We start from the raw sequence: 24,074 nt of genomic DNA, 5'->3' as shown, positions 1-24,074 counted from the left end.
AGAGCTCCGAGGATGCCACCATAATAGTTGCAGAACAGCTGTCATCCCCACCTTCCACCAACGCAGATACACACATCTCAGTGGGACATGTTAGCGGGCAAGCTCCTGAGGCACAATCTGGTGAGCACCACACTGCTGCTGATGTACATCAGATGGAGGCAGGAACCTCCAGGTGAGACAGTTGTCGGAGGGCTGCTGAATCCCTCAACCCAGCTGGATCCCAACCTGATGCTGAGCTTCTGTAACATGGTTACCCAGAGCTGATGGAGACGATAGGGAGCGGTCAGGACATTCAGAGGGAAATGTCAGTGTCACTCCAGCAGATCCATAGCCGCTTGGAGGACTCCCAGAGGCTTCGGGCACAGGCGATGGCGCGGGCAATGAGTGACAACGAGGCCAACACTGCTAGGGAGACAACCGCATTGGAAAGCCTGGTGCATGACGTTGGCACCACGAGTGAAGATGTCCAAGGTATCGCGCTGTCAGTCACGGCCATGGCTGAGAGTCTCGGCAGTATGTCTGCCTCGCTGAAGGGTGTTACCCAGTACTAGGCTAACCTTGATGAGGTTCTGCGGGACATGTTCCGAACTCAGATGGGCATGGCTGAGGTGCTGCGGAGCTTTTCCCAGTCGCAGCTGGGAATGGCTGAGTTATTGAGAAGCTTCGCCAAGGGTGTCAACACCATGGTGCGGCCCATGGGGAACCACCAGGGCTGACAGAGCCTGACATTGCAGGAACAACCAGGGCTCGCACCAGCTGCCCCTCTATGGGTACTGAACTGGAGAAGGGGGTTCTGGGTGCCAATCTGGACCCATCCCATGGAGTGGCCACCAACTCCCCCGAGACCGCCCCTCTGATGAGGCTGCGTCTCGGGGACAGGTCGGCACGGCTGAGCATGTGCTGCCAACAAGTGAGCCGAGACCCTCCAGCCCCAGAGCCTCCAGAGGATGCCCACCAGGGACAAGGTCAGCAGCTGGCTGCCTCCACCTCAGATGTGCATCCTGGGGAAACACCAAGATGCAGTGGAAGAGCTTGGAGGGCCAGGCACATTGAGCATCACTGAGGGCACCAGGGTAGATGGAAGAGGATACGGGGAGCGGCACTATCGGGAATGGAGTATTGTACAGCACATGGAACAACTTTTTGCACAACCAATGTGATGCCTCTTGTCACTTTCTTCTGCAATGCGGCCTTACCTCCAGACCCTTTGCCCATCTCTCCATGCCCCCCCCCCCCCACCTCCCCCCATCTCCCTCTCTGTGGCGCTCACCCACCCTCTGGCCTTGGACATGTCCCCGGAGCTCTGTCCCAGCTCCTAGGTATTCGGATGATGCGTGTGTGGTGTTGCCTCCCACAGTACTCAGACAGTGTCCAGGCAACAAGGTGCGATTGGAATGCTAGGCAATGACTCTCACATGCTAAATGCCCGCCTACCCACAGGAATCCACTTGGCATGTATCAAGTGCTCACTTAACCATCATTGCCAATTCCTTATTTGCAAGAAATCGTTGCATATTGGCATGAATTTACAACAGGATCTTCCACTGGTGTCCATCATGGGAGATTGGAAAAGCCGCCAGCTGCCAGCCTGAATCCCATTTACATCCTGTTAATGGGATGCAGATGAAGGCCTGAATACCACCACCAACCAGATTCTGCACGATGCCAGCAGGAAAACACCCACGGGAAACACGTTGGTGCAACGAGGCACACAGATGTCAGGACTCACCTGAACAATGGCCGGGGTTACCTCCAAAGTTTGGGATGGAAGCTGCCAGCAACCCTGGACCCTGGAACACCACATCAGTGGGTCAGGGGTGGATATTCCAGATACAGGATGGTCCTTGAGGAGGTCCATCTTCCAGATAGAGAGCGTTCCTGGAGATCCATCTTCATTCTCAGCTGGTCCATCGTCCGGTCTTAGGGTGCTCTCGGAAATCTAGCTTCATTTTCAGGCAGTCCACCTTCTTTCTTCAATAGTCGGTCAGTGATGTTGGACGTCTTTTTAATATGGCACCCGGATGCAAAGGCAGACTATACGCCATTCAAGTCACGCCAGTGAATAAACACCCGGGTGTATATTTGATGAAATCAGGGTCCATCTCTGCAGCAAGAAACAATCTACAATCCTGCTCCCCACCACACACCTTGTTCTCAAAATGGGAGCTTAGAAAAACAGGGGGCTGGATTTTTCCGCCCCGCCCGCCGTAAGATTGGCACAGGTAGGACGTGGACCATGCCAAGGTCCATTGAGCTCGGGCAGGAATTTCCAGGTGCCGGGCAGGCACGGCTGGAGATTCCAGCCCATAGTTTCAATGAACCCATACAAAAATATCCAATTTGGATATAGTAACTAACAGATAGTAAGGAACCAAGGAATTTTTATAACATATTTGTTCACAGGATGTGAGCACCTATGATAAAGCTAATATTTAATGCCCATTCCGAATTGCCCTTGAGAAGGTGGTGGTGAGTCAGCCTCTTGTTTTTGACACATTCAAGAGATGTGGGCTTTGCTGGCCCATCCCTAATTGCCCTTGAACGGAGTGGCTTGCTGGGCCATTTTGAAGGGTAGTTAAGAGTCACCATATTGTTGTGGGTTTGGAGTAACATGCAGGCTAGACCAGGTAAGGACGGAAGATTTTCTTCCTCACGGGACATCAATGAATCAGATTGGCTTTTACAACGATCAACAATGTTGCATAGGCATCACTAGAATTTTTTAATTCCAGGGGTAGTCTTCTCCGTTTGGGAGACTAGTGTTGCTGCCGGACTGAATAGCATGCGATTCGCGTTCCAGTTGGATGTGCTATTCGGTAAGCGAGTCAGGACATGCAAATGAGCCAGCACAATGCCGCCGCGAATTCGGAGCAATTCCCGATCGAGGGGCGTTCTAACTACTGGGGCTGGTGTTAGAGCTAAACAGCTTGGCAGCTGGAGCTGGTTTTAAATGCTCCACTTACCACACACTCACTCCAGCTACGAAGGTGGCTCACAGAATACCTGCTTCGTAAGATCGGGTGACCGAGGTGGACCCACAGCTCTATTCCAGTCAGGAGCTGAGGGACACCCTCCTGAACACTGCCTGAGAGGTGGTGGTAGAGGCAGTCAAGCCTCATCAGGAGGCGACAACTGGTGATCTGGAGGGGTGGGGGTCACTGATGAGGCCTCGGCCTTGAGAGGGGCAGAGAACCAGGAAGAGCTCCAAAGGGCCATGGTGCAGGTGTTCTCTGCTTGGGGTCAGCTCTGCGGCAGCACTGGGGGGGGGGGGGGGGGGGGGCCTGGATGGACTCCAAGTTGACCAGAGGTCATCTGAGCATTCAAAGGGCACGGGCACCACTCAGCAGTGTGAGCAGCCAGGAGCCTGTAAGTAGCACCAGGGGCTGTGTTTAAAAGACGGACTGCAGCAATGGCGGTCTGAGCCAGGCCACCCCGATCCCAAAGGGACATCCTTGGCACCAAGTCGTTCTCGACTACTGCCCCTGGCTTGGGCAGCCCCCCCCCCCCCCCCCCCCCCCCCCCCCCCCCCCCCCTAGCAATTTAGAGAGGTTTTCGGTGTTTTTCAGCCTCCCGCTTCCCCTCTGCAGACATGGCGCCCAGGCCCCACTTGTCAATGCCTGCACTAATTCACGCTCATAAGACCTTCGCCGAAGAGGGGTGGTGCATCGCGAAAGGGTGGAACATACTGAGCGGAATTCTCCGTTGGCTGACGGCAAAATCAGGAAACGCGATTGGGTACGTTCCGACACCAAAATCGCAGTAGGCGCCGATTTGACGCAAAATCTCAATTCTCCGTCACCTCAGAAGCGGCATCAATGAGGTCCAGAACACACGTACAGTAAACACCGTTTGCATACATTCTCCTCGTGTCTGTGCCATGGTGCCCAGGTGGCATCAGGGACGATACCACCCTACCAGGAGTAGACCACCCAGTGGCCCCCCGATTGCATTGCCTGGGAACCCTCACCCCAAGTGCTGAAATGCCTGGTCCACGTTTGTGGAGTCCAGTGCTAACCGGTGCTCGCTCAGGGTCTCCGGGTTGGATCCTGCAGCTCAGGTAACTCCAGATGCATACCAGAATATACAAATTTCCAGGGGCTGGTTTAGCACATGGCTAAATAGCTGGCTTTTAAAGCAGACCAAAGCAGGCCAGCAGCGCGAGTTCAATTCCTGTGCCAGCCTCCCCGAACAGGCGTCGGAATGTGGCGACTGGGGGCTTTTCACAGTAACTTCATTTGAAGCCTACTTGTGACAATAAGCGATTTTCATTTTTTTCATTTATTTTCATTGTGGGCGAGATCTAGATCGCTATGTCTTATGATGCGGCCATAGATTGCGTCTTCCGTTTCAGATTGCTTTTCTTACAATGTAACCCCTTAATCTACAATTTTTTCGCTACATTTTAAAGAAATACATGGCTGAGTTTCCCAGAAGATGCTGTTTATTTCCTAGTATTTTCTCAGAAGTACCAGGCAACAATTTCACAACCATTTGCTTTTCAACTTATTTTTGGGCCAAAATGCTATTTTAAACTGTATCTTTCAGAAGCAGCAGACTCTCAAATCAAGTATTTAACATGTCGGAGGAGGCGTACCATATTACTGCTTGAACACTTCATCGCCTTGATTGCCTGATTGATGGCATTCATCCAGCTTTCCATCTCCGCAGGACTATCTGCCTGTTTACAGAAAACAAAATACAAAGATGAAATTATTTAATCTTTAATCACTTACTGAAAGAAAGTACTCAAAAACTGACTTCACTGAATAATCTTTTTGGATCTGTGGATGAAAACACTGAGCCTTTGCACAGTTACAGTTTGCACCCTTGTCAATCCTGCCCTTGGTCATCCTGACTAATACTGGCTGTAAAGCACTTCATGATGCCCTGAGGTCATGAAAGGCATTGCATAAATTCAAGTTCCTTTTTCTTGGCCGCTATCTTTGGGTTGTATGGTGGCACAGTGGTTAGCACTGCTGCCTCACAGCACTAGGGACCTGGGTTCAATTCCGGCCTTGGGTGACTGTGTGGAATTCATGTGGGTTTCCTCCGGGTGCTCTGGCTTCCTGCCACAGACCAAAGATGTGCAAGTTAAGTGGTTTGGCCATGCTGAATTGCCCCTTTGTGTCCATAGGTGTGCGGGTTAGGTGCGGTTATGGGGATAGGGTGGCCCTGGGTGGGGTGCTCTTTCGGAAGGTTGGTGCAATCTCAATGTGCCAAATGGATTCCTTCTGCACTTAGGGATTCTGCGATAACCTCTTTTTCCCGTACGATCACATACAATTCTGATGGATTTATAGGAACAGGACTGGTCATTTAGTGGGCCTGTTCCGTTGTGAAGGACAATTTCAATATCATCTTTGAAGTGGGTAAACTGAATAACTAAGAAGTTTGAATTCATTTTTTTCATCAAACAGTGCAAGTCATTTTAAATCATATTGTTTTTCAAGTTTAATGAAAAGAGAGTGCAAATCAAATCATTTAAAATGAAGGGAGCGAATCCTCTGACATGGGAAAGGATTTTTGGTGGGCAGGAAAGCTGAAGGGGGCGGTGTGTCCCAGAACAGCTTTTACGCCGGTGCATTTCCTGTTGAGATTTGCCCCTGGCCCACACAAATGAAGTAATGGGGTTCCTGCCATCCACGGTCCCGGTTGAAGTTTCGCACACATGAGTACGGCCTCAACCGGGACCTTGGATTCACCGGGACATTACATTCACCTCCCACTATCTGGCCTGGGCTTTCTAAATCCTACCAACTGTCCTGGCTTGAGACAATTCACACCTCTTTAACCTGGGATTCCCCCTCTCTCGGGATCTGTAAATATTTAATTACCTGCAAATGCTCACATTCAAAGTATTGTCTTGCATCTTTGACTTTGTCAGTATATACCTCTTCATTCACCTGAGGAAGGAGCAGTGCTCTGAAAGCTAGTGATTTAAAACAAACCTGTTGGACTTTAACCTGGTGTAAGACTTCGTACTGTGCTCACCCCAGTCCAACGCCAGCATCTCCACATCATTAATATTGAAAGACATAGAATGAGTTAATTATAGTCTTGCTGCTGGAGATTTCTGGCTATGTGGTATTCTGTGCCTGCCAAGAAATAGCACTGCTGATCTTTGGAAATCAAGCTTTAAATAGATTGACTGCTGCTGAATGTGGTCTCCCTCAGGAACTTTCATTTGGGGTACACCCACCCACCTATTCCGGTAACTGGAATTGGCCTTTTGCTGAATTGCAACAATTCAACAGCCCTTGAAGGTGTGGTTTCTGAAAAAAAAAAAGGTATTTAACGTGTTTGGTACGAAGCACAGGTCCAATGTTATAATTAAAGTGCAGAACTGCGTGCCGGAGAGATTCGACCAAACCTGGCGGTTTCTCCCGTGCTGCAGGACCAGTGGTTTTGAAAACAGCTGGACCCACTTTGAAATAATGTGCGAGCAACGCTCAGCGTGGGCTGGTGTTTTTCCAGCTGACATGCTGGGCACAAAGCACAAGCATTTCAACTGACTGGCAGCTGAGACCTGAACAGTCTCTACCTTAAACTAAAAACTACTTTGCATTTGTGGTGCACCTGGAGACAGGGCTGGTGACGGCGATGTAGACTGAAGCATCTATTTGGATCATTGGCGTCACCGTTACTGGCAGGAATGCTGCTCACTTTGGACAAAAGTGACAAAGAACATAGAACAGTACAGCACAGAACAGGCCCTTCGGCCCTCGATGCTGTGCCGAGCATTGTCCGAAACCAAGATCAAGCTATCCCACTCCCTGTCATTCTGGTGTGCTCCATGTGCCTATCCAATAACCACTTGAAAGTTCCTAAAGTGTCTGACTCCACTATCACAGCAGGCAGTCCATTCCACATCCTAACCATTCTCTGAGTAAAGGACCTACCTCGGATATCCCTCCTATTTCTCCCACCCTGAATCTTATAGTTATGCCCCCTTGTAACAGCTACATCCAACCGAGGAAATAGTCTCTGAACGTCCACTCTATCTATCCCCCTCATCATCTTATAATCCTCTATTAAGTTGCCTCTCATCCTCCTCTGCTCCAAAGAGAAAAGCCCTCGCTCCCTCAACCTTTCCTCATAAGACCTATCCTGCAAACCAGGCAGCATCCTGGTAAATCTCCTTTGCATCCTTTCCAATGCTTCCACATCCTTCCTATAATGAGGTGACCAGAATGGCACACAATACTGCAAATGTGGTCTCACCAGGGTCATGTATAGTTGCAGCATAACCCCGCGGCTCTTAAACTTAAGCCTCCTGTTAATAAACGCTGACACACTATAAGCCTTCTTCACGGCTCTATCCACTTGAGTGGCAATCTTCAGAGATCTGTAGACGTGAACCCCAAGATCTCTCTGTTCCTCCACATTCCTCAGAACCCTGCCGTTGACCCTGTAATCCGCATTCAAATTTTTTCTACCAAAATGAATCACCTCGCACTTATTAGGGTTAAACTCCATCTGCCATTTTCCGACCCAGCTCTGCATCTTATCAATGTCTCTTTGCAGCCTACAACAGCCCTCCACCTCATCCACTACTCAACCAATCTTGGTGTCATCAGCAAATTTACTGATCCACCCTTCAGCCCCTTCCTCCAAGTCATTGATAAAAATCACAAACAGCAAAGGACCCAGCACTGATCCCTGTGGTACACCGCTGGTAACTGGTCTCCAGTCCAAAAAAATTCCATCCACCACCACCCTCTGCCTTCTATGTGATAACCAGTTACTTATCCAATTGGACAAATTTCCCTCTATCCCACACCTCCTTACTTTCTACATGAGCTGACCACAGGGAACCTTATCAAACGGCTTACTAAAATTCACGTATACGACATCAACTGCTCTACCTTCATCTACACACTTAGTTACCTCCTCAAAGAATTCAATCAAATTTGTGAGGCAAGACGTACCCTTCACGAATCCGTGTTGACTATCCCGGATTAAGCTACATCTTGCTAAATGGTCATAAATCCTATCCTTCAGGACCTTTTCCATTAACTTACTGACCACCGAAGTAAGACTAACTGGCCTATAATTACCAGGGTCATTCCTATTCCCTTTCTTGAACAGAGGAACAACATTCACCACTCTCTGTCACTATCCCCGTGGACAGTGAGGTCCGCAAAGATCAAAGCCAAAGGCTCTGTAATCTCATCTCTTGCCTCCCAAAGAATCCTTGGATTTATCCCATCTGGCCCAGGGGACTTGTCGACCCTCAGGTTTTTCAAAATTGCTAATACATCCTTCCTCAGAACATGTACCTCCTCCAGCCTACCCGCCTGTATCACACTCTCAGCCTCAAAAACATGGCCCCTCTCCGTGGTGAACACTGAAGAAAAGTATTCATTTAACGCCTCCTATTTCTTCTGACTCCATGCACAAGTTCCCACTACTGTCCTAACCGGCCCGACACTCACCCTGGTCATTCTTTTATTTTGCACGTAAGAGTAAAAAGCCTTGGGGTTTTCCTTGATCCGACCCGCCAAGGACTTCTCATGCCCCCTCCTAGCTCTCCTAAGCCCTTTTTTTAGCTCATTCCTTGCTACCTTGTAACCCTCAAGCGACCCAACTGAACCTTGTTTTCTCATCCTTACATACGCTTCCTTTTTCCTCTTGGCAAGACATTCAACCTCTTTTGTGAACCATGGTTCCCTCACACGGCCATTTCCTCCCTGCCTGACAGGGACATACCTATCGACACGTAGTATTTGTTCCTTGAACAAGCTCCACTTTTCATTTGTGCCTTTCCCTGACAGTTTCTGTTCCCATCTTATGCTCCCTAATTTTTGCCTAATCGCATCATAATTATCCCTCCCTCAATTATAAACCTTGCCCTACCGTATGGCCCTATCCCTCTCCATTGCAATAGTGAAAGACACAAAATTGTGGTCACTATCTCCAAAGTGCTCTCCCACAAACAAATCTAACACTTGGCCCGGTTCATTACCCAGTACCAAATCCAATGTGGCCCCCCCCTCTTGTCGGCCTATCCACATATTGTATCAGGAAACCCTCCTGCACACACTGTACAAAAACTGCCCCATCCGAACTGTTTGACTTATAGAGGTTCCAATCAATACTTGGAAAGTTAAAGTTACCCATGACAACGACCTTGAGACCTCCACACCTATCCAAAATCTGTTTTGCAATTTCTTCCTACGCATCTCTATTACTATTTGAGGGCCTATAGAAAACTCCTAACAATGTGACCGCTCCTTTCCTATTTCTAACCGGCCCATATTACCTCAGTGGGCAGATCCCCTTCTGCCTTTCTGCAGCCTTTAAACGATCCTTGATTAACAATGCTACTTTTCCACCTCTTTTACCACCTTCCCTACATTTACTGAAACATCCATACCCCGGAACTTCCAACAACCATTCCTGTCTCTGTTCTAACCATGTCTCCGTAATGGCCACAACATCGTAGTCCCAAGTACCAATCCACGTTCCAAGTTCACATACCTTATTCCGGATGCTCACTGCATTGAAGTAGACACACTTCAACCCACTTTTCTGTCCGCCGGTACACTCCTGCGACCTTGATACCCTCCTCAGTACCTCACTACTCTCAACACTGGCTTCTGGACTACAGCTCGTTTTCCCAGCCCCCTGACAAATTAGTTTAAACCCCCCCTCCCTCCCCGGAGAGTTGTAGGTCTTGGGGGAGGGGTAATTATGATGCGATTAGTAAATTTCCCTGTTGACTCCATTTGTTGTCGAACAAGGCCCAGGATTGAACCCGGAAGACTGCTCAATGCAAGTTCCACAAGCTCTTGCCTTCCAGATTCTGCTCCATTTTGCACCTTGGTTTTTGGCTGTTTCCTATCTCGGCTGTTTAGTCAAATGACGGAGAATAGGAATGGAGCCACCCAAAAACCAGAGATTTCCTGCAGGCCCCACCAGAAGCAGCTTCCAGCCGTTGGTGGCTCTCATCCCCCACTAAGATGTCCTCCAGCTGTCAAATAAAGACCAAAATTGTAGCAAAAAGAGTTGGCGAAAAGAAAGAGCAACAGAGACTAAAGTAATTCATTCTTCTGTTACAAAATATTTGGAACACGGGGATAACAATCTGGGCATGTAAGTGGGACAGGACATGGATTATGGTGAACAGGATTGCCTCAAATAATCATGGTAATCATCTACTTTGGTGCAATTCAAAGAAAGTTTTTTTTTAACATTAGTTTTGCCCAAGGCGTTTGGATTTATTTTACAAAGTCATTGAGGGGAAAATGACAATACAGTTACCAGAGAGATCATTTTTGTCAAGGAAGATCAACTACGGGGCAGCAGGGTAGCATAGTGGTTAGCATAAATGCTTCACAGCTCCAGGGTCCCAGGTTCGATTCCCGGCTGGGTCACTGTCTGTGCGGAGTCTGCACGTCCTTCCCGTGTGTGCGTGGGTTTCCTCCGGGTGCTCCGGTTTCCTCCCACAGTCCAAAGATGTGCGGGTTAGGTGGATTGGCCATGCTAAATTGCCCTTAGTGTCCTAAAAAATAAGGTTAATGGGGGGGTTGTTGGGTTACTGGTATAGGGTGGATACGTTGACTTGAGTAGGGTGATCATTGCTCGGCACAACATCGAGGGCCGAAGGGCCTGTTCTGTGTAGTACTGTTCTATATCTAATTCTAACAATTTACAAAAAAAAAATCTGCAGCACAAATATGCATGTGAAATCCCCCCTTTGTAAAGTTCAGCTCCCTCATTCCATTGTACAACAGTGCAACTTGCTGGTAGCAAAAGGATGTACATACTGAGCATGAGGACAGATTTGTGGCATGATTTAATGCAGTTGTGCTACTCTGCCACCACATGGTGCTGTTGCACTTTGTGAACCAGTTGTCTTCTGCTGACCAGTGTAATCACTCCAAAGCACCACTTTTAAATGTCAAAAAAAGTTGGCGACTGACCTCTCGCTGCAAAATATCTCCTGAAAATACTGTCAGTTGCTTCATGCTTAGAGAACACAAAGAAGCATAGCAATGCAGCACTGAGCCTCTGCTGTTCTATTGGAGATGCTAGGATTTAGATTAGGTTGGATTCCTTGTCCCAACGTATCATTCAAAGAACAGCACAACGCTCTTGACGGGGTGACCTGATATAGGTCTTTAAGATTATAAAAGAGCCAAAAGTAAAGAGGATGTTTCCACTTTCGGGTGGGGCAGCCAATATAACCGAGTCACTTATAAATCCAATAGGAAATCCAGAAGAAACATCTTTACCCAGAGAGTGGGAAGAGCATGGAATGGGTTAATAAAGGGAATCGTTGAGGTCAACAGCATCGATGCATTTAAGGGGGAGCTAGATATGCCTATGAGGGAGAAAGGAATAAAAGGTATATTGATGGGGTTGAGTGACAAAGGACAAGTGGAAGCTCATGTGGATCAAAAACACCGGCATGTAACAGGCAGACTGAATGGTCTGTTTCTGTACAGTCAATAGCATGTAGCACTGAAGGCCAGGGGAGCTTTCTCAGCGCCTCAGTCAACAACAAACCCCTTCACCAAGACCAAAGGGAGATAAACCGATGACTTTTCATTTTCTCTGAGTGGTACTTTGCAAAAGTTGGCTACCAAATTTGCTGAAATAACGTCTGACAACCTTAACTGTAATTCCTTCGCATTTTGGGCCTTGCGGAGGATCTAGACAGTGCTCATGTTATTGCTAATTCCTTTAACAGCTACATTGGAATCACAGCTGGGTCATCCTGACATTTTTCTGTTCAGGGCCATTGAGAATGAGAAAGGAACTCTTCACCTAAAGGATGAAATACTTGGACTGAAGGCCTCAGATGCACACAGTATAAATGAGTTTAAGAATATCTACGACTGGCAAGGGAAGCAAGAGACAGTTCAGAAAATGTCATTCAACACCATTATTTTGGTGCATTTTCATGAGTAAAGTTACAATTCGATGCATATTATTTAACAACAATACAATTTATCTTCAAATGGGGCCATGTGGTGGAAGAGGGAAAAACATTGTTGAGAGGACAGGCCCCAATGGTAACCATTTACTGTGCAGGAGGAAATTTGTTTTATTTAATTAATTTGTTCAAGGTGTTGGTACATTGTCTATAGATTTATTTTAGGAATCCAATGAATCCTGGCAGGGGGCACTTCAAAAGGAATACACCGGATGGTCTGCACATTGTGCACACAGGAATACTGCAATGTTTTGGGATAATTTGCCAATAGTTCCTGGTTGTGGAAGCACAACATCAAGGCTCTTCTGACTTTAGTGATGGGTATTATAGTTTTGGAGCACTGCATTTCATTGTGTCCAAGTGCAGGGCTGATCATATTCAGTTCTATGGGAGGCGTTGAGACTGTATGGAGCTGCTTAGGTTTGTGGGCCTCCAGTAATTAGCCCGGCATTGCCCAGTGCGCCCCAGTTTCCAGGGGATGTATTGCAGACAAAAGTTCAGCAAGCACAATTTCCAATTGCCATGTGCCATACATATTTCACCCCAGTTTCTTTCAGGGATGCTTCTCTTCATCACAGTGGGGTGGGAGGGAACACCAGCACATTGTTGCTAACAGTAATGGCTGCACCAGCCTACATATTAGGAGAAAAGTTGGAGCTAGACCCTAGGCAGGGTGGGATTTGCCGGCCTCGTCGTGCCCAACTTAGTGACAGGGTGAGGCCACTGAATCTTGCGAGATTCATTACGCTTGAGACGTCTCGCGAGATTCAACCAAACCTCACAAGACGTTTGGATTTCACCCTCACTGGGCATGATCCAAATTAGCATATTTAAATGAGCCATGAGGCTCATTTAAATATGTGCGCGCCATATTTTCCCAGGGCCCAGGAACTAACGGCCCCCCCGGTGAGGCTTAGACTGGGCGCCGTTTAGTACTGGTCCACACAAAAGTGGACCTGATGTAACGGCAGCTGGGAGGAGGGGGGTGGGGGTGGAAATCACCCAGTCCATTGGAGACCCCCGGGAGGTCAGGCTCTGGGCAGGGTGGTACCCTGGCACTCCCGCTGGGAGTTGGGCACCTCGGTAATGGCAGCCTGGCAGTGCTGCCAGGGTACCCAGGTGGCAATGCAAGGCTGTCAGGGACACTGCCAGTGCCAAGATGCCTTCGTGCCAGCGGTCAGGCCCGGGGGCCTTGCCCTTAAGGGATGAGTGAGGAGGGGGGGGCTGCTCGAGGACCCCAGAAGAGGTAGCTTGGGTGCAAGGTGAGGGGAGTGGGGGGATCCGGAGGCCGTGATGGCGATGCTGAGGGTGAGTCAAAAGATCGGGACCCGAATGGAAAAGAATGGCACCCGAACCGCGAGTGGTCTTCCTGCACTGGCGAGCTAAGTCAATGGACTCTGATTTTTTTTCCTGAAACCACGGGCATTGTATATGGGGTTAGGTCACAGATAAACCACAATCTAATTGAATGAGGTTAAATTCTACAACTCCTACTCTTTCTATTATGCTGCTGAAATGAATTGATAACATATGACAGTATATCGTGCACACAGCCTGCAGCCATTCTGTCTGTTGTCCCTCAGGGTGATACAGTGTTTTTGTGATAGTGTACAGTTTGCTTTATCTTGGACCGTGCACATGCTGCCTAGTTGGGAGTCGATGTGGCATTTTGTCTTGACAGTTTTCAAAGAGCAACTCTGTTAAAGAGTTGAACCAGTCTGGTGTCGCCCAGTTGTGGTGGAATCCACCAATGGTGAATACAACTGGGAACTCCCTGTTGCTAAAGTTTGGGGAATGGACCAGAAGGTTCTGAGGGATTTTTGAGGAGATACAGAATCTTGTGAGGAAGGTCGTATCGCTCTTTATCATGTGATTTGTTCTTTTGCCTCGTCAGTCCTTTCTGGGGCAGGCAATTGGCTGAGAAGCCCATTTGGGACAAGCCTGGTTCCAGCCTGTTATAGTTTAACGGTCTAAGGTTGAGAAAGGGTCCATGACAACTGGGAACTGCAGGGGTTAATGAGGTGCGCCCTGGTTTTATGCCTGCTCTCAGCTGCAGATATCAAGATCTCAGTGGCTGCAAGGGGAAAATGACTCTCAGAGCATTTCAGCACCTTGTGGACATTGTTTAGAAACATACTCAAAGATTCAATACAAGCTGGCAGCCAGAAATGAATTTGATCTGCCTGATTAAGTACATACTGCGGAGTGCATCTAAACTTCTTGAAACTCATGAATTGACCAACTGCTTTTCTTGAGCTGGTGTCTTGAGCCGCCTTGACAAAAAGGGATATTGTATATAGGTGGGAGTGAGGGAGCATCCGGTGTTCAGTGACTGACCAGATAAAATTGCTTTTAAACATTTTCCGGCCCTTTCAACAACTCAACTGTGCATCGTGACCAACTTCACATAGTCCAACTAAAAAGATTCACGCCACATTCACAGTGCTGCAGAGGCACAATGGATGGGTCAAGTGATTTCCTTCTGAGCTGTGACGTTTTATTCTCTGCTCACAGTCGGATGTGGCTGAGTTGTTGATGCTGTCAATCAGAGCGTGGATTATTTCACCTTATGACAGGTGTTCGAAATGATCATAGAAGCTGACGCTGAACCTTGCTGAAAAAAAGCACTGATCGCATTCACATTGATCGCTCAATACTTGGAGTTGGCTTCTGTGTACAACAAAAATAAAATTATAGCACAGTAACAGGCCCTTCGGCCCTCCCAGCCTGTGCCGATCCAGATCCCTTATCTAAACCTGTCGCCTATTTTCCAAGGATCTACTTCCCTCTGTTCACCGCCTGTTCATATATCTGTCTAGATGCATCTTAAATGATGCTATCGTGCCCGCCTCTACCACCTCCGCTGGCAAAGCATTCCAGGCACCCACCACCCTCTGCGTAAAAAACTTTCCATCCACATCTCCCTTAAACTTTCCCCTCTCACCTTGAAATCGTGACCCCTTGTAATTGACACCCCCACTCTTGGAAAAAAGCTTGTTGCTATCCATCCTGTCGATACCTCTCATAATTTTGTAGACCTCAATCAGGTCCCCCCTCATCCTCCGTCTTTCCAACGAAAACAATCCTAATCTACTCAACCTTTCTTCATAGCTACCACCCTGCATACTAGGAGTAGTTTTTGGTTTTTTAATACATTGATTGCCTGTGTTTTCAGTGGCCCCTATCAGAGTTAAATACACTCAGGTGCTCAGGTGGAGTAATATTTTTGATAGATTTACCTGAATGTAGAAAGTTCGAGACGTTGTGACTATTTCAAACAAATTATCCCTCATCAACATTTGACTGCGGGGGAAAAAAAGACAAAATAAGTTAAGATGAAAGGTGAGATTTATTTTGTCAAAGGAAAGCCAAAAAATGTTGAATTCTGGAATAGTGTGATAATCTGGATAAAATTAATTTACAGAACTTTTCCAACAAGTAACTTTGTTTACCTGCAGCTACAGTTTTGGGCTTTCTGTATATCCTTAAGTGGTATTGCTCGAAGTGGTTCTTTTTCCTGAAAAGGCAGGATTTAAATCACACAATCAGTTCTAAATGTAACAATGAGTAGTCCTTTTTTAAATAGATGTCGAAATCCTTTTTGTTTGCAGTAAACATGTGCCATTTTAGGGGTAGGGTAATGTAGCAGTGATGTTACTGTAGTAGTAGTCCAGAAATATGGGCTGGACTTTACATGTCCCAGCACGATTGCAGGGAGGTGGGGTACTGGCGCATAAAATATGTCAGTGCCTAGCTTACCATCTTCTTGTCCAACTCCCAAGCTGGTTCCCAAAATAGCATGGCCTATCCCCCACTCTACCATAAGCATCAAGCCAGGGGAGCAAACCTGCTTCAACAAAGAGTGCAGGCGGGCTTGCTAGGAGCAGCACCTGACAAACCTAAAAGAAGGTGTCAACCTTGTGAGGCTACAACACAAGACTACTTTCAGGCTAAATCCTGAAGAACCAGACGATAGACAGAGCTAAGTGATTCCACAACCACCGGATGAGATCGAAGCTCTGGAGTCCTGGCACATCCGGTTCTGAATGGTGGGAGAAAATTTAAACAACTCACTGGAGAAGGAGGTATAATTATCCCACTCCTCAATGATAGGGGAGCCAGTACAGTTCCAGTACAGCTACAACATTGCCGTCTACCCAGAAATGTGGAAAGTCTCCCCAGTATGTCCTGCCTACAAGAAACAAGACAAATCCAACTCAGTCCACTCTTAATCATCAGAAAACGTATGGAAGTGATGGTCCACAGGGTTATCAATGGGTACTTACTCAGCAATAATCTGGGTTATCAATGGGTATTTACTCAGCAATAATCTGGGTTATCAATGGGTACTTACCCAGCAATAATCTGGGTTATCAATGGGTACTTACTCAGCAATAATCTGCTCACTGATGTTCAGATTGGGTTCTGCAAGGTCTACTATATTGGCCGTTTCTCTGCTATTGCTGGGTCAATATCCTGGAACTCTCTCCCTAACAGCACTGTGGTGGCTCACCACCACCTTCTCAATGTCAATTAGGGACGGACAATTGATTCTGGCCAACCAGTGACACCCACATCCCGCAAATGAATGAAAATAATAACTGCTGGGGCTGCTGGTCAATCAGATTGGTCAGCAGCTGCTGAGGGCAGGATTGCCTCCCACTGAGGGGTGGAAATCCAAATCTCGACCAATTTAGCCTGCCTGCATTTTGTTCTGGCTCGGGACGGGCTTCTCCCAGGTGTGTGTGTCGGCTTCTGAGCAACATTCCTTTTAGAGGCGGGGATCAGGAATGACGAGTGGTCCATGGCCCTCCACCACCCCCATATAAAATGCTTGTGAGTTAAAATTCCAACATGGCAGCTGAAGAATTTAAATTCTGTTCATTTAGTAAATCTGGAATTTGTATCAGCAATTTGACCATGTAACCCTCAGATCATCGTAGAACTCGTCTGGTTAATTAATCTCCTTTAAGGAATGCAATCGGTCATATTTACCTGGCCTGGCTTATACATAAACCCAGACCAACAGCAATCTGATTACCTCTTAACTTGCCTCTCAAATAGCCGAGAAAGCTCACTACCACCTCCTCAAGAGTCATTAGCGATGGGAAACAAATGCCCTGAATGAATTTTAAAAGGTCAAGACATCCAAAGGCTTAAATCCTGATCTCCACCGTTAGCAGGGGCTCAGCAGCTGCAGCAGAATGAAAATACGACCAGCGTTCTTTTTCTATCTGCTGTCCATTCCACTGGCAAGTCACCATGCTTGGTGTTATAACACCCTTGGGGGCCAAGGACTGTGCTCCATTCGATTTCCCCCTTCCACAGCTGAGTATGAACTCCCCCGGTATTTGGGGGTGGGTTTTCCCTTAACAAGGGAAAACCACACAGTATAAAAACCCTGCCCTGTGGGAGATGTTATAGGGTGGGAATTTCCGCTGCCCAAAGCCGATATCGTAATTGGCGTTCAGGCGGAGTATCCTTTCCGACGCCCAAATCAGCGGCGACGCCTGTTTTCAAATCTCTGTGCCTTCCAAAGTGGCATGATCGCATCGTACGCCGTTGGAACGCATTGGGAGCCATGCTGCTAGCCAGGCGGGGCATCTGCAAGTCAGGGGGGGTGGCCAGGTGGTGTCCTGTGGGGCTGTATTTGGCAGGTCAGGTTCGCGCACGGTCGGCGCCATGTTGTATGGAGCGACCGCTGGTCGTCGCTGTACGCTTGCGCGGCCACGGACCCGGCCATTCTCTGGCTGTTTTTAGCGCCGGATCCGGGAGTTTTACCCGGCGCTGTTGCTAGCCCCTCGTCAGTCCCAAAATCGGTGAGGGTTCGGCGCTGAGTTTGGCGTCGTGAAACTCCACAGTCCCGAAGCCGGCATCGGCACTTGGCCTCAAAAACGGAGACTGCATCCACCAGTCTTTTGTAGCTTTGTATACACCGTAATAAACCTGTCGTTCACTTTTACCCTACCGTGTGTTCCTGTCACCCCATTGCATAGGCACTGGACTCAGCTTTAATGTTTTATGGTTTGAGCAGTCACTCTCTAAACTCACGCTAGGCATTTGAGTGAGGTATTGGGGAACTGTTTGCGCCCATGGAAACCCAACCTGATTTAATTCAGGACGAGCAAAAGGAGGAAAGGACAAAATCAATGTGAGTAATGCCTTATCTAGAATCAGTCAAAAAAAATTCTCATCCTTAATTAATGGAAGTTTGTGAGGAAACATTCCACGAGCTCTATTTTTGAACACAGGCTGTAAAACTATTTATATTTAGAAAGACATTTCGGTCAAGTGCAATATGAAGGCTAAAAGAATGCTTTCAGGAATTAGTTTCATCAGGTTGATGAGACAAAACTTTCCTCTTTCTCATGACATAATGTTGTCACTAAAACTAGAACTCCTATCCTGAAGCACGACTACCTGCGCACATTTGCCATAAAACCCTTTTCTGAAATAATTTCCGAGTGGTGATTTGCAGAGGGGTTGTCCTTTGACAATGAAACATAGAGCTGCAAAGAATTAACACATTTAATTGTAGTTTGTTGCGTTTCTTTCTGTGATCTTTAACTGTCACAGATATTTTGTTCTAAGATCAGAATGCTGATGATTTTTAACGGTCCAGGTGGCAATGACGTTGAAGGGAAACTGAGGTGGCCTTCCAGGAAGTTGAATTAATTGAGATGCAGAAGATCAGCCAAGCATCAACCATTTGGTTTTGTATTTGGCTCCCTCATAGTAATCCTCATGAATTATTCCTTACTGCTGCTCTCAATCTTATCAATTCCATTCAATGTGTCTTCTTCTCTTCCAGTTCCATTGGAAAAGCAAGAGATAATTTAGCTGGCCCACCTATCCTGCCTGAACCTGTCCAACGGGATCATAGCTAATCTGCAAGCTCTTTCCTTCTGAAAAAAGGAAGTGGGTCCAGCTGGAGTGTTTCTTGGTCACTGCCAGCCCTCCTGTATTTCTCCCAAGTGGCTGTACACTGAGTGCCACCAGATTAATTGACTGAAGGAGCAGTGTGGCGGACTCCAATCTTTGAATAAGTCTCCCGAGTGTGCAGTTTGCAGCACTTTCCGAATCACAGAATCAGACAATGCCAAAACTCACAAGGTAGTTTTTGTGTTGTCATAACATTTGCAACCCATGGGGATGGAAAGCAGAAAAAGATTTTAAAAAGTGGGCTTTGGCGATTGTTGACAAAGTCAGCTGATGTGCACAGACCTCTGTAATAACTCAACATCGTGATCAATGCAGTTTGAGAGCTCAATGAATCCATATTAATATTTTACATTACACCTGTGTTCCATTCTCTTTGATGGCACAACTGATTGCAATTCGAGTCATGATTTAAAAATGATAAAACTGAAGGAAAAACTAAACGTGCACTTCAGTTGAAGTAGAAATGGTTCTGCATTAAACATCGCCCAATTTAAACTTACCAATTCACACTTGAAGTAACTGAAAAAATTTTCATCCAGAGTGAAGTATCTTCTCTTCCAGCTTTTTCTCTGCAACATTAATTGTAAGTTCATTGGTTGACTGATGGTGTACAAGAATATTGGAAACAAAGGGTAACTGAGAACAAAGAGCAACATGGCATTGAACTGAAAACTCAAGTCGGCCTGACCGTTCTAACCTTCATATGCTGAACATTGCTTCGAAGCCCACGCTGAATTATGGGGTTTGGCCATCATTTCGGTAAGGCTTCTAGGCTTTTGTTTGCTGGCTCAAAGTGGCAGCAGTGCTCAGGACAACACCTACCAGGCAGCAAGGAGACGAGCCAACAGGCCCCATAATACATAACTTCAATGCTCAAAACACCAGGGCTCATTGGGCCCTCTCCACCAAACTATTGGAGTTTGGGAACTATGCCAATCAAATGCACAAGCGACCAACAATCCAAGTAGCTCAGATTGAGTCATCCTCAGAAGCAAACTGTAAAATTTACCCTTGCAAAAGTACTCACCACAATGCCCTGTTTCACACAGAACCCACTCTTCAAAAACTGAGGTCCTGACGTTTGCTTGTTTCCAGACACCGGAATGTGACTTAAGGAACGCTTCAAAACACTGTGTGTTGCAGATTCAGCAGCTTCTTGACTTTCGCCCCCATTCACCTTTAGAACAAAGCAGAGGAGAGACAGTGAGCTCCTTGTCACTAACTATCCGAGAATGAACCATGAATCACAAGATTATCTGGTCATGAACACATTGCTGTTTGTGGCCATTCGCTGAAGGCCCATTAGCTGTACTTCATTGACTGCAAAGCATTTTGAAGTATCCAATGCTCCTAAAAAGTCCTATGTAGAGGCAAATCTTTCCTTTTTTCCTTCTTTAGGACACTCCAGCGGGAGTGGGAAAATGCATGGCAGATGCAGTATATGTGGATAAATTTGAGGTTATCCACTTTGGTAGCAAAAACAGGAAAGCAGATTATTATCTGAATGGCTATGGAATAAGAGAGGGTAATGTGCAGTGAGACCTGTGTCCTCATATACCAGTCCCTAAAAGTAAGCATGCAGGTGCAGCAGGTGGTAAATGATACCTTCGTAGCGAGACGATTCGAGTACAAGAGCAGGGATGTCTTGCTGCAATTATACAGGGCCTTGGTGAGGCCACACCTGAAATATTGTGTGCAGTTTTGGTCTCCTTATCGGAGGAAAGGTGTTCTTACCATAGAGGAAGTCCAGTGAAAGTTTACCAGACTGATTCCGAGAATGACTGGACTGAAGTATGAGGAGAGATTGAAACGGTTATGATTATCTTCGCTGGAGTTTAGAAGAATATGGGGGGGGGGGGGGGGGGGGGGGGGGGATCTCATCGAAACCTATAAAATTCTAACAGGGTAGATGCAGGAAGGATGTTTCGATGGCAGGGAGGTGATGTGGACGTCCAGAACCAGGAGTCACAGTATGACGATACTGGGTAGACCATTTCAGACTGAGATGAGGAGACATTTCTTCACCCAGAGAGTGGCCAGCCTGTGGAATTCACTGTCACAGAAAGCAGTTGAGGCCAAAATATTGTATGTTTTCAAGAAGGGGTTAGATCGCGCCCTTGGGGCCGAAAGGACCAAAGGACATGGGGGGAAAGCGGGAACAGGTTGCTGAGTTGGATGATCAGCTATGACCATAATGAATGGTGGAGCAGGTTCGAAGGGCCGAATGGCCTACTCCTCCTATTTTCTAAGTTTCTGCCTTCTAAGGTGGCCAGAAAAGGTCATTACATTTCAAAGAAGAGCAACATTAATAAAGCACATTACTGTTCATGTAAATTTACAAAATGGCTGCCTTGTTTATTACGTTATAGCAATGGCCCTGCTTTAAAAACACTTCAGTGGGTTTAAAGCTCTTTGCGACATCATGAGGTTGTGAAAGACGGCCAGAAATACAAGTCATTACTTTGTTTTACACTTTCTCATCAGTGTCACTGTAGAAGTCTGTATTCAATTCAAGCACGCAGTTCATGGTTTCTCATTCCACCTGTACAGGAAGGCAGTGTGGTTTTTACAGTGCTGGGCTATACTGCTGTATTTCACCCCCACTGATGTCAGCAATTGATTTAGTGGTGGTGCTAGCTCTCTGAATCTGTTGCTGGAGCGTGAACATGGAGCACCATTAGCCTCACCACAGTGCACAACACACGATAAAACTCTCTTGACATCTGGCCTTTGCCCCGATATGCTTCCCGACCATGTACTGTGTTCATAAGCTATGTAGACCAGAGAGTCCGAGGTTTGATTTTCCAATTTGTCTTTTTTATTTATTCATTCACAGGCATCGTTGGCTAGTCCAGCATTTATTGCCCATCCCTCATTGCCCTTGAGAATGAGGTGGTGAGCCGTCTTCTTGAATCGCTGCAATTCATTTTGTGTGGGTACACCCACTGTGCTGCGAGGAAGGGAGTCCCAGGATTTTGACCCAGTGACAATAAGCAATGGCGTCATAGATTCAAGTCTGGAAGGTATAACACTTGGAGGAGAATTTGAAAATGGTTTCCATGTGCCTGTTGACCTTGTCCTAGGCAGTGAGGCTTTGGGAGATACTGCTGAATAACCCTAGATGAGTTGTGCAGTGCATCCTGTAGATGATAGACACTGTAGCCAAGGTGTGCCAGTAGTGGAGGATGGGAGCAATACGGTGTTAGGTGCAGAGTCAATCAAGCAGGCTGCTTAGCCCCAGATAGTCCCTCTGCTCAGCTGAGTAGGGACAATAACAGAGCTGCAGGTTTCCTGGTGGCAGGAGAAAGGGGGTGGGGGGGGGGGGCGTTAAAGCAGGGAGTTTCCACCTCTGGTCCTTATCGCATGACTCCAGCACGTTTTGGACGTTGAAATGCAAGATGAAGGCAAGTTACCAATGCTCTTTTCTGTGTCCTGTCTGCTCTACTGGCCTAGGTGCATACACGAGAGAGGCAACAGCTGGCAGCAACCAGCGGAAGAGCATAAAGTGGGAGTGTGTGGAAAAATAAACATATTCTGCACTTTACCTTCCATGGACAAAGCTGCAACCGAGACCTCCCATGCTCCAATCCCTCACTGCGAGTGTCCGATCACAAAATAAGTACTGCCAAATAATTTTAATGGTAGGGTATCTAACAGTGCCTGTGCTTGCCCTTGCATCTTCAGGTTTTTAAAATTTGTGTGTGGCACATTGCACATTTCCTTGGATGGTGACGGCTAGCACAAGGGGACATAGCTTTAAGTTGAGGTGAGATAGATATAGGGCAGATGTCAGAGATAGGTTCTTTACTCAGAGAGTAGTAAGGGTGTGGAATGCCCTGCCTGCAACAGTAGTGGACTCGCCAACATTAAGGGCATTTAAATGGTCATTGGATAAACAAACATATGGATGATAATGGAATAGTGTAGATGGACTTTAGATTGGTTTCACAGATCGGCGCAACATCGAGGGCTGACGGGCCTGTACTGCGCTGTAATGTTCTATGTTCTAAAGTGCAAGCTGATCATGTCACAATGAGTGAAACTGGGCATTTGACACCTGAGTGAACAGAACAAGCTACTGCATAGCCTCTTAAACAGTCAGTTTGAAGGGGAGTGAAGTTAACAGATTGTGGAGAAGATATAAATTAGCGTGCATAAATTCATTGTCAAATCATGTACAGAAGGCGAAACAAAGAGAGGGAGAGAAATATTGGATTGAGAGAGGAGGCAAAAGGGAAAGATAATTTATTGATAAATGTTTTGAATTTCAAGCCTCCGGTTTGGTCCGGTCCTGCCAAAACCCAGTGGACTTTTGGCTGGCTCCGCCACATCCCCCAAGGTGCGTCAGCCATGGTGGGGCCAGGAAATCCCAGCCATCATTTTTCAAATCTCCTCAAACGATTAAAATCTGCAAGAATGAGACTCTCACTGGTAATCGTTAGCATTCAGTGCCAGAGAAGTTGTTTGACAATAATTCACACTGACCACGTACTCAAAAGAGCACAATGGACAAGAATTTATATTCTCTGGTGAGATGCGTCTACATTTACCCAAGCATAGAGACTTCATGATGTTCAAAGTGAACCAGGCAATAAGATGCTGTTTGAGAAGCTGATGGAAGATCAGAGCATAGCAACTTCAGCATTATCTACATTACATACCCACCTGCCTATCAACAGAACTTGTGCATAAATAACAGCGGTTGCTATTAGCTTTGCCACTACTTTTAGTCAGTTTGGGGCCGATGTACATATTTACTTAATTTTTCATGGATGTGGGTGTCGCTGGAAAGCCAGCATTTGTTGCCTTCCCTAATTGCCCTTGAACTGAGAGGCTTACTAGGCCATTTCAGAGTCAACCACATTGCTGTGGATCTGGAGTCACATGAAGGTCAGACCAGATAAGGATGGCAGATTAGTGAGCCAGATGGGCAGCACACGGTAGCAGTGGTTAGCACTGTTGCTTCACAGCGCCAGGGTCCCAGGTTCGATTCCCTATTTAGGTCACTGTCTGTGCGGAGTCTGCACGTTCTCCCCATGTCTGTGTGGGTTTGTGACAACAATAAAGATTATTATTATTAATAGTTTCATGGCACCATTACTGAGACTAGCTTTCAATTCCAGATTTATCAATCTGGCTGCCGTGGTGAGATTTGAATCCATATTCCCAGAGCATTAGCCCGGGCTTCGGG

The 24,074-nt window shown here is 46.9% G+C and overlaps 1 protein-coding gene and 1 long non-coding RNA gene across 2 annotated transcripts in view; one reads left to right on the top strand and one right to left on the bottom strand.

Moving 5' to 3' along the window:
- Positions 1–24,074, bottom strand: part of LOC119957494 (pleckstrin homology domain-containing family A member 2-like) — a 141,804-nt gene that overhangs the window by 4,493 nt on the left and 113,237 nt on the right. Inside the window, exons 7-11 of the mRNA XM_038785598.1 lie at positions 19,911–20,060; positions 19,384–19,452; positions 15,394–15,458; positions 15,181–15,244; positions 4,595–4,678 (exon numbers count right to left, since the gene is read on the bottom strand). Coding sequence (XP_038641526.1) covers positions 4,595–4,678; positions 15,181–15,244; positions 15,394–15,458; positions 19,384–19,452; positions 19,911–20,060 — 432 coding nt within the window. The remainder of the gene's footprint in view (positions 1–4,594; positions 4,679–15,180; positions 15,245–15,393; positions 15,459–19,383; positions 19,453–19,910; positions 20,061–24,074) is intronic.
- LOC119957495 overlaps positions 1–24,074 on the top strand; it is a 195,886-nt gene that overhangs the window by 86,419 nt on the left and 85,393 nt on the right. The window lies entirely within an intron of this gene.

The sequence above is a fragment of the Scyliorhinus canicula genome, chromosome 26 (genome assembly GCF_902713615.1).
Source record: "Scyliorhinus canicula chromosome 26, sScyCan1.1, whole genome shotgun sequence".
NCBI lineage: Eukaryota > Metazoa > Chordata > Chondrichthyes > Carcharhiniformes > Scyliorhinidae > Scyliorhinus > Scyliorhinus canicula.
Note: the sequence above shows the minus strand (reverse complement) of the source record. Positions and strands in the feature narration are given on the sequence as shown.